A 13,812-nucleotide genomic window follows, 5' to 3' on the forward strand; every position below is an offset into this window, starting at 1 on the left:
AGTTTTCGACTGCCTCGATCAGCTCTAAGTATGTCGAGAGCGATGGAGGTTGACGTGTCCATTTTCTTGCGGGAGAGGTCTTCGAACAAGCAACACCGTGGGGTGCTTAAGTTGGACAATGCTTCAGTATCAAATTCTATGCTTTTCTTTTTCTTCCTAGATAAGGCGAATGGCTATAATATCAAAAGTGTTTGTATATAGTCAAAGTATCCTGCTGTTCTCTTTCTAGCCGCCTCAAGGCGGTGGGCGGAGAATCGAGCTTACTCCATTGGGCACACGAAGCTCTCTCCCGCCGTCGGGAGCTTCAGGCCAGGCAGCTTCTCGCACGCGTCCAACACCTCAGCTCATCACTGCGGCACCGAACCTCTTGGGCCACCTCTCTCTTCCACGATCTAACATCATACTTGAAGAATACCCCATTCTGATATATCTTTTCCGTCTTTCTTCCTTTAGTGGTCCAATTTGCCGTCGCCACCATGTCCGGTAAGCGCAGCATGGCCCTGTCGACCATGACTTCATCGATCACTGACGAATATCATCCGAGCAGGAAGCGCAGGTTACGACAGGCATATTACAATCTTCTCCGACCAAGGCCGTCTGTACCAAGTTGGTCAGTAATACCCCGGCCAACGTCTTGTCCAGCGGTAGTCCCGTTAGCGACAGACCCTTCAGCCGTCTATCACTCCCGCGGAGCCCGCTAACACGACGATCTCCATATAGAATATGCCTTCAAGGCTATCACCGCTGCAAATATCACATCTGTCGGGGTGAGAGGGAAGAACTGTGCCGTGGTCCTGTCTCAGAAGAAGGTCCCTGTAAGTTGGCAACCTTAGCCGTATATCGTTGCGCCCTTTCTGACAAAGACCGCAGGACAAGTTGATCGATCCTGCTTCTGTGTCGCATATCTTCAAGATTTCTCCATCAGTTGGATGTGTCATGACCGGATCCATAGCAGATGCCAGAGCACAGGTCAACCGAGCCCGTGGTGAGGCCGCGGAGTTTCGATACAAGTACGGATATGAGATGCCCTGCGATGTCCTCTCCAAGCGACTTGCCAATATCAACCAAGTCTACACACAAAGAGTCTGCAGCCCCCTTATATCGTCACGAAGCTCAACATGGATGGCTAACGCATAGACGGTTTTCAGGCTTACATGCGCCCACTGGGAGTTGCCATGACCCTTATTTCGGTGGATTCGGAATTCGGTCCACAGCTGTACAAGTGCGATCCAGCTGGATACTACGTAGGCTACAAAGCAACTGCCTCGGGGCCTAAGCAGCAAGAGGCTCTCAACTTCCTGGAAAAGAAGCTGAAGAACAAGGACTACGCGGAAGGTAGCTGGCAGGATGTGGTGGAGCTGGGTATCACGACCTTGAGTAACGTCCTCAGCGTCGATTTCAAGAAAGGCGAGCTGGAGATCGGGATTGTTGGAGGCCCTCGCACCGATGGCCAGGAAGGGACGAGTACGGAGTTCCGGGCACTAACAGAGGATGAGATTGACGAGCGGTTGCAAGCTATCAGTGAAAAGGACTAGTTAGAACGGGCGTTGATGAGACCGAAGGAGATACGATTTAGCACTCGTGGCCTGGTATGGATTTCGGGTCCCTTGCAGATGTAATAAATGACAAGTGATTCTGTGACGTGACTAGCTGGGCTCTCGTTTCGGTCTTCTCTTGGCCTCCGGCTTTCTCATGCCTATTAGTTGGTTGTCGATGCCCCCGTGCAACAGTCCAGGTGATGTTGAACGTCAGGTGCGCCCGTGTATCAGTGGCAATTTTCGTGTGGTCCAGTAGGCTGGGCAGTGCACTTGCGATTGTTGGCGCTTCGATTATTAAGGTAGGACAGTATGGATCTCTTTCGTCCCTTGGTCCAGGTAAGCCTCGATCCTAACAACGTCACGGATCTTTTTCACATCTCGGTTGTGGGGTTTTTCACGCGGGCAACTTGGGACCCTAAATGCAGGGAGAGCTCCAATATCATTGCCGTCTGAGAAGCCCCTAGATCGTTTTTCAACGACCGGGCCATTGCTCTTTAATCGCGGTGGAGCGACGTTCAGCTTGGTCACTGTCAAGTTGTCAAGGATGCGGCTACCCGCAAGGCTGTAAGTATCTAGCTCCACTGCATTCCATGACGCCTTTTTTTTTGCTTGTCGGGTATTCAGAGGCAGCTGGGCCATTATTATTGCTAGAATTGGCGGGCGGCGGAGCAGTTGGCGCACGGCTGGGGCCGCCCTAAACGGAAGATCGCAAAAATCGAGAGAATCGAGAGAAGGCCCAGGGCATCCACCGTCCGCCCGTGCCCGAAGAAGCCCGTAAAGCTCTGCGGCGTCTCTTATTCGCAGTCGAATTTCGCAGGGACCTGACGAGCTTCGCCCTGCATGCCACGGATAATCGATCCGTGACGAACCTCACCAGTCTCTACTCTCGATTGCCTAGCTTGCCGTTGACGATCCCGTGGCGTTCAGACACTACTATGTCTCCATTAATGTTGCGGATACGCGGGTCTCTTCGAGGAAGTCTCTTTTATCTAGATCCACCGAGATGGGTAGGAACCTGCTGGGATCTCTTCGTCCGGAAGTTTCAACAGTTATTGGGTGCAGCCAGCCACCTTCTTCAAGATGCTCCAATTGACCCTTTCAACAATGTTTTGGTCTTCAGGAGTACCATCCAGAGTCGATATGTGCATGCCCTTATAAGGAATATCTCGTCCTCGGGAATATAGATGACAATGATCAGAGGAGGCAGTTTCTGTTGGCTCATACTGTACTTTCCTATTGATTTTCTTTGCATTCGTCCTATCATACATAGAGAGCATCGAGCTTATCCGGACACATGGCTGACGGACGTAAGTGTTACTTCTCCATCTAGAAGATCGTAAAACCTTCGCGCCGTACAATATCACTTGACATCGCCTAACATTGTGGAATATTGTAGTCAACGATGCGCGGGCTGTCAGGGTTGCGGAATTGATCAACGATTACCGCACCCTTCAACTCCATATTTCGCAACAGAGGATGGAAGTACCGGCGGAAGAACAGCATGAGGAAGGGTTTGCCGTTATGAGGGAGTGTCTCGATGCTGCCCAACGACTGTTATCGTCTCAATATAATTTGGCATCCATCCAGAATCAGGGTGCCGATGACGAGGCACAGAAAGTACAACTGCAGAGGTATCCCCCCAGATTTATTGTCGCAAGGTATCCAGAGATCCTGCTGCTAACTAATTTCGGACAGGGTTATCCTTGACGGAAGTGTCCGGCGGTTCCAGGCACACAAGATATACCTTCGAATTGCAGCAGCCAGGCGTTGGGCCATCAATCGAGCCAACGTGCTTCGTGGTGAAAGACCTAGCGAGCGCCATGCCGCTCAATTGCGCAGAATTAATGATATCCTACGAGAAGTTGGTGTTTCCTACCGATTAACCACCAAGGCAGGTATTCAGAGGCTGACTAGATGTACACCTGCCTACAGGAGCTTGCCAACATTACCGACCAGCATGTCGTTTCGGATCTCCATACCGCCGATGTTCGAGCAGGACACTGGCTGGACGACGACCCCTCCCTAGCGACCATTCTGAACTATGTACGATCGCAATCCTGAATCCGCATTCGATCTAGGGGACACTGATCCTTGTAGATCTCATCATTCCCTCGATGATTCATCGATATGACGAAGCATAGACCGACCTGTCGTCCAAGTTGCACTGTTTTTACTGCTATCAGAAAACGCGCACGACAATTTCGTTTCGGGCGCAGGACGCCCTTTTGTTTGCTGGTAGAATTTCTACGTATATTTCGCTCTCAAGCGAACGGAAAATTTGTGACATATATATTTCCAATGTATACTTATACCCTCTTGTTTCTAAATATCATGTCGGCGCTGCTGTTGGCTTCGATAGATTCCGTTTCAGGAAAAAGTTGTTTAAATTAAAATCTCAGCTACATATCATTGATGCCTTTACATTACCTCCCCTCCCTCTGTTCGAAGAGCGTCATTCCGGCGGCTCCAAATATCTCGGATCTTGATTATCCTACCTTAGCTAGGATTGCGCTCAGGGAGATCTAGCCAGTAATCTTCTGTTAGACAGGGCCAGGCGATCGATCAGAGAAGACTCAAAAGGGGCACCTGTCGTCATCCCCATGACCGTCTTGTCTCTGTGCTTCCCTAAGTTGCTACGGGGAAATACGAAAGTCATCTAGCTTCGCTTACGATCACCAATGAAACCAGAACCTTCATATTGTAGTCTAACAGTCTAGTCTAGTCTAGTCTAGCCTAGCCTAGAATATGGATATATCCTTCTGATCTCTGTGATTGTACTATGTTATATCCGACCCTGTCCGCAGCCTCGAAAGGGGGGAAGGTATCCCCAGAATCCGGATCGGCGACAGTTAACAGCTGAAAAGGAAGCAAAAGTTCCTACTCCACCATAAACTCAATCGGAGGGCTCTCTTTTTTAACTGCAGGAAACGGGGAATCTTTCGCACGTCGTCTTTTTGTGGGTTGTTAGTTATCTAGTACCTAGGTAGGTAGTTGATTGTATGGGATTGGGGAACTAAGGCTTGTTTTAGTCAGACTATCGGCGACCGGCGTCCTGTTGCAGGGCTAATCAGATCGCAGAGATGGCTAGTCTTTGGAAAGCGTTCAGCTGATGAAGGTCGCCCAGATCCGCCAGCACGGTTGAACTAGCGCAGGGATCGGAGATCTCGTGGGACGAAGAAGGGAAAAAAAAAAAAAAAAAAAAAAAAAAAAACCACAGGAAAGAAAAGGAGAAATAATAATAATAAAAGGGACACTTTTAGCTCTCTTCTTTTTCAGCGGCCCACTCTGTGATGCAGTTGACGACATGCATGGCATTAACTAGTCTATTGGTATTATATTTACTGTGGCGAAATGGTATTTATAATTGCATGGTCGAGGAAGCTTCGACTTTTCGCCTTTCAGCCTCAGAGGCCTGGGATCTTCTATCTACCCAATACAAATCGTAAGGTGCCCTGATAATCGCTTTAGGGAATATCGTTTCGACGCACGCCATATAAGTATATACTACTGCAAACACCAGTGATATTCTGAATGCACGCATCGCTCAGAGAACTAACTATAAACAAGGCTAACAGGTTTGTTGATGCAAGGGTTCTACACTGCTTAAGCTGGAAATGTAATGCTGACAATTAGAATAATAATAATAATAGTGCATCCGGGACTAATTAACTATATCCGAGATACCAAAATCGTAGTAGTAGTAACTAGTAGTAGTAGTTAAGATGTACAGTAGCACTTAGTTACGCATTGACTTCAAATCGTCCAACTAAGCTCCAAGAGAGCAAGGAGCTATCACCGATTCCTGCGCATAAAAAGGGGCATTTACGCCTGATCTCGCGTAGACCGTAAATATGTTCAAGAAAGACCTGCTTTCTCTGCATACCAAGCGAAGTAGGCGCGAACTGATGAACAATCTTATGCCGGCAGGCTCTCTGAAACTTGAGTGTCGGGACGGCGTCGGTTTTTTTTTTTTTTATTTTTTTTTTTTCCAACATGGTGGCCAGATTTTAGTAATAAGGCAAAAGATAACATATTTCCCTGCCGACTGGACCACCCGACCGACCGGACCACTGCCGTATTACATACAAAATGCCCATTCTCTAGACCTGAATATCTCAACAACCACGAATCTAATATATGTAATATTTAATATATAGCTTTTTAGGACAGTATATTTATATATACTCAAACTTTAGATTTTAAAAATTATTTCTTCTCTAGGTAATATGATCAAGTACTGTAATTTTTAGTAATTATATTATTTGGAAAATACCCAGAGAATTATAGAATTTAAACAGATATAATTAAGCATATATATTTGAAATAATATATATTTTATATATATCTTCTCTCATAATCTTTAGAAACGTAATTGTTGAGATATTCAGGTCTAGAGAATGGGCATTTTGTATATAATACGGCAGTGGTCCGGTCGGTCGGGTGGTCCAGTCAGCAGGGAAATACGTTATAACTGAAGGCGCCAGTAACAATGGTCAGATAACGTGTCAAGCAGTCTATAACCGCCACCAAGATAAATTACTTAGGCAATAATCTACTGTTGGCTGCCATAGAATATAGATTTTCAGTTTTAGTCGAACTATCTAGTGCAGGATAAATAAACCGCTAAGTAGGTATCTATATATATATATTTAAAGATATCTTGTTTCACAGTATATAATGACCATTAAAAACATGCTGCAGACTGATCCTTTGCTCAGAAAGCACCCCGTAGAGAGCTCATATTCCCACTTGAAAGCAAGTAAAAAGCTAAGCGCAAAGGCAACCACCATTCCGTGGTACCACATACGCAACCGACGGGGATCGACAACGGCAACGTTGCTAATAATACGCTTCATCGAGGCTTTAAAAAAAAGACATCGTTCACACCTATATAGGAAGCCGCACTGAATGCTAGTACTTACCTACCTAGGTAGGTACTTATTCTCCGAGACCTAGGGCGAAAGACGACCCCATCATGCGTAGGTCTACGGCGTGTCCAAGCCACACTGGAGGCCCTCAGCCACACATCCCCATCACATTGAGCGCTCTAAAGGTACTTAGGGCACCTGTAGCTAGTAGTAGTGATTCGAGAGTCACATTATTATTAGCCAGTATTAATCGAAGGGCCAATGAAATATCCACTTGAATCATTATTATTGACATCCGCAGCGAGGCGTAATGTGAGGCGTGCCAAGACGAAACCCCGTCTCAGAGTTCCGGAAGGCGCTTGATGTAGAAATAGACATTAATATTCCCGACTCACCTTTGTGCTGGATCGAAATTCAACGTTCCGCATATAAACTCTTATTGAAAGTACGGTATCAGCCACAGGTCCGTCAACAACGGAGTTCTTGCTTTGATTGCATCGCAGCGTTCTTTGCTCCTCTCACTTTCCAGGAGGAGATCATCATAAGTACCTACTCAACATGCACACTCATCTATCTGATATATTTGGGCTGGGCCACAGTCATAAACATTCGCATCACCACGGAGCTCCCCAGCAGCAAAACGTGGAGGGAATCAAATCAGTCGTTTATTTTGTGAATTGGGTATGTGTCCTACTCAGCTTATCCATCTGTGAAATGCCGAAGAAGCGCGTCTCGGGCTCTGAGTGTTACGCTTGTCGAAACGACAGAATGTTATACTGAGATCTTGCAAAAACGGACATAAACTAAATGGGATCCATCAATTAGGCAATTTATGGCCGCAACCATAATCCGCAAGACCTGCCAGCCGAAAAGCTGACACATGTGTTATATGCCTTTGCCAATGTCCGTCCCGACAGTGGAGAGGTGTAAGTTCTCTATCAATAATGGCCAATGCCTTCGCTATTCCAAGATTCAAAGCGAAGACAGAGGAGGGAAAGCCCGTTGCTCTGACTATATTTCCTTAGATACCTGACCGACACTTGGTCTGACACCGACAAGCACTACCCCACCGATTCATGGAACGACGTCGGAACCAACGTCTACGGCTGCATCAAGCAGCTCTTCCTTCTCAAAAAACGCAACAGGAAACTCAAAGTGCTGCTTTCCATTGGCGGCTGGACTTATTCTTCCAATTTCGCCCAGCCGGCTAGCACGGATCCTGGACGGACTAAATTCGCCGAAACGGCAACTCGATTAGTACTTGACCTGGGTCTAGATGGTGAGTTGCTAGATGACATTTTGAGACTCATGAAAAGATCAGTTTACTGATGGGTTGGTTCTCTCTATATAGGACTAGATATCGATTGGGAGTATCCCAAGGGTGAGTGGCATGATACGATAACGTGACTTAAAAGCAGCGCTAAAACGATGTGCAGATGAGAGTGAAGCGCAGAATTTCGTCCTCCTTCTGCAGAAATGTCGGGAGGTGAGTGTCTATTTCTATCGCGAGGAAGATTGGATGCTGACAATCTGCCCCCTGTAGACTCTCGACAGGGCTGCTGGACATAATCGCCGATTCCTTTTGACCATTGCCTGCCCGGCAGGTAAGATCTACACGATAATCAATGTACGTACATTACTCAATGAACCCCTTACTAACGTTTCTATATAGGCCCTCAGAATTACACGAAACTCAAACTTCGCGAAATGACTCCCTATCTGGACTTCTACAACCTTATGGCCTACGATTACGCCGGGAGCTGGGACAGCAAGGCTGGCCATCAAGCGAACCTTTTCCCATCCCCTGACAATCCTACCACAACGCCTTTCTCGACTGCCGGCGCGCTAAGCCACTACATCCAAGTAGGCGGCGTCCCACCCTCTAAGATGATTCTGGGTATGCCGCTGTACGGTCGAGCTTTCGCAAACACAGACGGCCCCGGTACACCATTCTCTGGTACCGGAGAGGGGAGCTGGGAGCAGGGCGTCTGGGACTATAAGGCGCTTCCTAGGCCTGGGGCAAAAGAGTATCTGGATCCAAAGGCTGGCTGCTCTTGGTGCTATGATCCAGCCAGTCGGACCATGGTCACGTATGATACAGTGCCGATGGCAGAGAAGAAGATTGACTTCATCAAACAGTGGGGTCTGGGCGGAGGCATGTGGTGGGAAAGCAGTGGTGACCGGGGCGGAAAAGATGCCAACAAACATGAGGGAAGTCTGATAGGGACCTTCGTGGAAGGGGTTGGAGGACCGGCGGCGCTGGATCAATCGCCTAATGCGCTGGAGTTCCCCGAGAGCAAGTTCGATAACTTGAGGGCTGGTTTTCCCAACGAATAAGGGTTATCTAGGTTAAGGGAGCAAAAGTATACAGCGCGATGCATCTAGGAAGCCATTACAGTGAACAGGAACAGAATTTTAAGGAAGGCTCGGAAGTGTCTGTAATTTTATTGACGAAGCAGCTACTACCGTGGCGAATTCTAGTCTGTTTTATTCAAGAACTAGTTTCTGCCAAAGCACCTCTGTACCACGATTCCGCCCAAAGTATGCTCCCTGTAAGAGCCACTCCTGACAAGACTATCAAGATCCGTCACCGGGCGAAACGATCCATCGATTATTCCATTTATTTGGACTCGTCGAAGACGTAGGTCAGATGGCACTTGCCACAGTACTGGCGGTTGTGCATAGCAGCCATGAAGATACCGGCACCGCACTGGAAGTAGATGTCAGTCAATCTGAAAGCCAGAAGAGTTATGATTGAAAGGGTAAGACTCACCTCAGCAGAGGGGCACTCTCTGCGGAGACGCTCGATCTTGCCGTCACCGTCAACCTTGTAGTACTTGAGGACGGCGAGCTTGGTCTTCTTGCGCTTGTGCTTGATCTTCTTGGGGGTGGTGTAGACCTTCTTCTTGCGCTTCTTACCACCACCACGCAGGCGGAGCACGAGGTGAAGGGTCGACTCCTTCTGGATGTTGTAGTCCGAGAGAGTGCGACCGTCCTCGAGCTGCTTACCAGCGAAGATCAGACGCTGCTGGTCAGGGGGGATACCCTCCTTGTCTGGAAGAACACACAAGAGTCAGTATTTTCGCTCCGCGATAATGATTATTGTTGAAAGGCAAGGGGGGACTACGAACCCTGAATCTTGGACTTGACATTGTCAATGGTGTCCGAAGACTCCACCTCAAGGGTGATAGTCTTACCCGTGAGGGTCTTGACGAAGATCTGCATCTTGACGAAGGCCTGTAAAGCGACAGTTAGTATCTCTGTTCACACTTGACGTTTCATTTTGCGGCATAGTCAGAAAGTCAGATTTCACAGCAGCGTCCATATTGTAGAGAAAGAACCGGACAATATAGAATAGACAGCTGCAGAGAAATGCGACATAAACAGCCAGGAATCGTTCATCAGTACTCACCTCGACAAGTTGTCTTCCTCAACCTTCTTCGAGATCGTGGTAAAACATCTTTAAAATGTGCCGAGCCCGACGGGTTAAAACCATTGTGTGATCACGTGAGATAACTTCGCGAGTCCCGCCGGGACACGGAGTGTGAGATATTCCGGTCGTGTCACGTGATGAAACACCGATCGGGGAGTTTGTTTACTCTCCAATAATTTGTAGATATAGACTGTAGACTAGACGAGATCTATCGACACACGTCTCAACTCCAATTCAATAGAAGACTCCTTGATTTCAAAAATAGCGGGAACACCAGGCAAAAATCACTAGTAACATAGGTAACGGGCCAGACATCTTGACGTGGGCTTGCGTCAGAGGTCACTAAGTAGCGAACTAAGATGATCTCCTTACAGCCCAGTCTGGCTGATCCAGGCATCAGATCGGGGACTAGGAGGAACAGACCATCGGTTTCCTGGAAAATGCCCCGTGCAACAGACTACGGAGTATTACTACTAGCTGATTTAGTATCTATCAGGCGACATCGCTCCACCAACTGGGGCCATGCCTGTGCGGCTTGTTTCCCGGACGCTTCAGCCCAGTTGCGTTGCTGGGCCAACGGATATCATTGTTGACGGAACCATGGAAGTAGATCTCATTAGAGTATTGCATGTTTCTACATCTTCAACTTCTCTCCACCTCTATCGGCACTCTGGCCTTTCTTCATCTTCTCTGAAGACTCCAGATCAAGGATTATCCTGTGTCTGAAGGCGATTTCTGTTAGAAGTCTCGAGACACACCCCCAAGCGAGCTCGTGTGAAGATTCCAAGAGGAGAGAGATTGAGATCTGACCATCTGAGACTGCGGAGGACTCCCTGAGACTTTAACAAACTACCACCCTCCCCAACCACCCCCGTTTCCTGAAGATTTTTGACAAAGAACCCACGACTGACCTGTCGTAAAGGCATTTACAATTCGAGCCCGGCCGAACGGCTAGTGCTGCGTGAGGTGAGCTTCCCAACCTGTCAAATAGCTTCGATAGCCCGTCTAACTGTCCATTCAAACACCAGTTTCGGACCGGAAAGGTCTGCGTACCTGTCGATCGACCGTGTTTAATCGCGCTTCCGAACCGTATCCTTCAACATGCTGTCTGATCCCAGCGGCAACCTTCACACACGGTATCGGCAACATCGGCGGCAGAACTCGACCCCCACGGCGATGGAAGCCATGAAGACCTCCAGCCTCTCTGCTACCGCTATGCACCAATACGCTTCGCATCGACGAGGTCTTAGCCTCGATCAGCGGAGCCAGGAGCATCAGAGATACCAGTGTCCAGAAGATGCGCTGTCGAACCCCAACATGTACCAGCATCCACAACATGTGCTTCGAGAAGCGCAGCAGCAGCGACTCACTCGACCGAGCCCGTCTTACCAAGCCATGCCGATGTCCTCTTCTGGCGAATACCAGTCTTTCAGCCAGGAGGATCTTCAGGCTCTTACTAACCATCGCAGCAACGAAAACCAGTTCTCAGAGAACGCTTGCATGAGCCCGGATGTCTTCACTCTCGATTTCCAGAAGATGGGAACTATGCCCCTCAAGGGAGACTTCGGACACATCCAGCAGCAGCAATCATTCGCGAAATCGGGCATGCCATATGGCCAGTTCCTCGACAATTCCAGCTGGCGCTACTTCTCGAACGAAAACATGGCAGCCATGCCCGAACGCAGTGGGATCTCTGACCATGAGAGGCGCATGTCTGTGCAGTCAGACATTGGTCCCCATGCTCACAGACCGAGTACCCCTAAAAAGCAGATCAGTTCCAGTGAGTCAAGTGTCCGTTGCATGGCTGGAAAAGCCTTTCTGACATCAAATAGATTACCTGCCGATCACACCAGCCACGACCCCATTTAGGAAGTCCGTGGACCTTGGCAGATATGGCCAGAATATGCAGTCATCACCTGCAAAGAGAAACAGCATTAGCGCTGTCAACACACCAGAGTCGTATTTCATGCAGCGTGCAAAATCGCTCCAGGGAGTTCCGTCGACCTCTCTCACGCAACCCAGAATTAATGTCCCATCTCCCCCAAATACCGCTTCGTTTGATATCAACACGTTTGATGTCTTCGGTAGCCAGCCCTCGAGCTTCACCAGCTCAACGTCCCGAGAAACACTACAGAGCAAGTATCACTCGCCCAGTTCCTCCCAGTCCTCGTTCCACTCGTTGCCTGAAGTTGCCGATATGCCCGGTCCCGAAGAGCACATTGGAAAGGCACCAAAGGTCCCAATTTCAGCCACGCCATTACGCCCAAGCCCCAAGAGAATGTCGAGCCCGGCGCCAATCGCATCGCCAGTGAAGGCCAAACTTTCTCCTCGGCCTGCCTCGATTGACAACCTCAACCTCGACGCCCGGGTCCATGCATCAATCACCGAAACAGGTATTAGCATTGATGAAATCGCCTCCTACATATCTGGTCCTGATCCCGAGGATGGCAAGTGGGTTTGCTTGCATCCCGGCTGTGACAGACGATTTGGCCGAAAGGAAAATATCAAGTCCCATATTCAGACCCACCTTGGAGATCGTCAATACAAGTGTGACCACTGCGACAAGTGCTTCGTTCGCGGACACGATTTGAAGAGACATGCGAAGATCCACACCGGAGACAAGCCGTACGAATGCCTCTGCGGAAATGTCTTTGCACGCCACGATGCATTGACTCGTCACCGCCAAAGGGGCATGTGTATTGGCGGCTATCAGGGCGTTGTGCGAAAGACGACCAAGCGTGGCCGCCCCAAGAAGAATAGACCCGACATAGGGGAGAGACACGATAAGGCAGTTCGTACCCGTCAAAGAGCAGCCGAGAAGTCATCGTCAGTGTCTGTCTCTGGCTCAGATGGCTCCATGAACTCACCTCCAACTGATGTCTTTGAGAACATGAGTATCCGCGGCTCCAGCCCCTTGGACAGCGACCCAATGTTCCACTCTGAGATGTCCAGCCAGGGTCTATCGTCGGATGTCTTTACCTTCACTCCTCCGGCGTCTCCTGGATGCAGCACAGGCAATAAGCCATCTCCGGCCCGCAGTCACCGCTCTATCACTCCGGGAATGGAAGATGACATGTTGCCTCATTCTCCCTCCAAGCGTCCTCTTGAGAACATCCCCGAAGAAATTGCGGACCTCCCTCTGCTCTCCGAGATGGGTGCCAACACCATGTCATCCCCTCACACCATTCCCACCCTCGGTGGTTCAACCACTGGATCCGACCTTGACATCTTTATCAACCAGGATGCAGTCTCCACCTTTGGTAAGACTCAAATCTCGAGTATGAATGGTCCTGATATGGCCGACTTTCCTGAATTCGACGGCCTGTACCACGTGAAAGGTATGCCGAATGGCCCCAATCTGGCAGACGACTTTTTCTTTGCCCAGTTTCCGGAAGACCAGCCATCAGATGTATTCTCCAAGGAGTTCTTCGTGGACTAGACGGGGAAGACGGATGATGGAAACACGACTTGAACTCAGCAACACCTTTTATGCTTCTCTGTGAAATTTCTCAATGACCCAACGACGTGGCGGCTTTAAGGCCCAATGACATCAAACGACATGAACACAAGACGAGATGATGACTCTTTCTTTGTTGCAAAAATTTTTTTTTTCATTCTTTTGATTTGGCTCACCCCTAATGTGGTATGTTCTGGAACTTTACTCTCATGACGCCGAACACCTAATGTACAACACTTGTATGAAATTGATACGACGGCGATATGAGGGCTCAAGGTTTCATGGTTCCACAGTGAATGGAGTTTCTCTTTGGTCTTTCCTTTTTTTGTCAACTCCCACATTACTTCATGTTTTCCCTTTGTCACGCTCTAATGAAAAAAATGGCCCTTTGTTTTGTGAAAATGATTCTGGTGCAGATACTTCTTTTTCTCTCTGCAGTCCCTGGTGACTTGTATTCTAGCTAGACAATCAAATAAAACTGATTCCTGCAAATTCTGAGTTCTGACCAATTCTGTA

The 13,812-nt window shown here is 48.5% G+C and overlaps 6 protein-coding genes across 6 annotated transcripts; 4 read left to right on the forward strand and 2 right to left on the reverse strand.

Annotated features, from left to right (window-relative positions):
* Positions 1-153: 153 nt before the first annotated feature.
* C8Q69DRAFT_522894 (nucleophile aminohydrolase) lies at positions 154-1,535 on the forward strand (the record flags this gene model as incomplete). Its single annotated transcript, XM_028633554.1, has 5 exons — positions 154-483; positions 548-610; positions 721-815; positions 871-1,083; positions 1,149-1,535. The coding sequence occupies exons 1-5, from the start codon at positions 477-479 to the stop codon at positions 1,533-1,535; spliced, it is 765 nt and encodes a 254-aa protein (XP_028483087.1). The 5' UTR covers positions 154-476.
* A 1,297-nt stretch (positions 1,536-2,832) lies between these two features.
* On the forward strand, positions 2,833-3,599 carry C8Q69DRAFT_508680 (hypothetical protein; the record flags this gene model as incomplete). Its single annotated transcript, XM_028633004.1, has 4 exons — positions 2,833-2,845; positions 2,935-3,169; positions 3,234-3,399; positions 3,471-3,599. 4 exons carry the CDS (start codon positions 2,833-2,835, stop codon positions 3,597-3,599), a joined length of 543 nt encoding a protein of 180 aa, XP_028483088.1.
* A 2,508-nt stretch (positions 3,600-6,107) lies between these two features.
* On the reverse strand, positions 6,108-6,418 carry C8Q69DRAFT_473572 (hypothetical protein). Its single transcript, XM_028631052.1, has one exon. The coding sequence runs from the start codon at positions 6,392-6,394 to the stop codon at positions 6,188-6,190; it is 207 nt and encodes a 68-aa protein (XP_028483089.1). The 5' UTR covers positions 6,395-6,418; the 3' UTR covers positions 6,108-6,187.
* A 247-nt stretch (positions 6,419-6,665) lies between these two features.
* On the forward strand, positions 6,666-8,826 carry C8Q69DRAFT_473575 (endochitinase). The gene is made up of 7 exons (XM_028631053.1): positions 6,666-7,087; positions 7,232-7,332; positions 7,432-7,685; positions 7,758-7,787; positions 7,843-7,892; positions 7,950-8,010; positions 8,079-8,826. Exons 1-7 carry the CDS (start codon positions 6,965-6,967, stop codon positions 8,741-8,743), a joined length of 1,284 nt encoding a protein of 427 aa, XP_028483090.1. The 5' UTR covers positions 6,666-6,964; the 3' UTR covers positions 8,744-8,826.
* On the reverse strand, positions 8,827-9,917 carry C8Q69DRAFT_473576 (putative ubiquitin-40S ribosomal protein S31 fusion protein). The gene is made up of 4 exons (XM_028631054.1): positions 9,819-9,917; positions 9,538-9,643; positions 9,180-9,460; positions 8,827-9,116 (listed from the first exon to the last, which is right to left on the reverse strand). The coding sequence occupies exons 2-4, from the start codon at positions 9,629-9,631 to the stop codon at positions 9,027-9,029; spliced, it is 465 nt and encodes a 154-aa protein (XP_028483091.1). The 5' UTR covers positions 9,632-9,643; positions 9,819-9,917; the 3' UTR covers positions 8,827-9,026.
* An 846-nt stretch (positions 9,918-10,763) lies between these two features.
* C8Q69DRAFT_324221 (C2H2 transcription factor) lies at positions 10,764-13,378 on the forward strand. The gene is made up of 3 exons (XM_028627400.1): positions 10,764-10,805; positions 10,868-11,619; positions 11,672-13,378. The coding sequence occupies exons 2-3, from the start codon at positions 10,941-10,943 to the stop codon at positions 13,276-13,278; spliced, it is 2,286 nt and encodes a 761-aa protein (XP_028483092.1). The 5' UTR covers positions 10,764-10,805; positions 10,868-10,940; the 3' UTR covers positions 13,279-13,378.
* The last annotated feature ends 434 nt before the right edge of the window (positions 13,379-13,812 follow it).

The sequence above is a fragment of the Paecilomyces variotii genome (genome assembly GCF_004022145.1).
Source record: "Paecilomyces variotii strain CBS 101075 chromosome Unknown C8Q69scaffold_9, whole genome shotgun sequence".
NCBI lineage: Eukaryota > Fungi > Ascomycota > Eurotiomycetes > Eurotiales > Thermoascaceae > Paecilomyces > Paecilomyces variotii.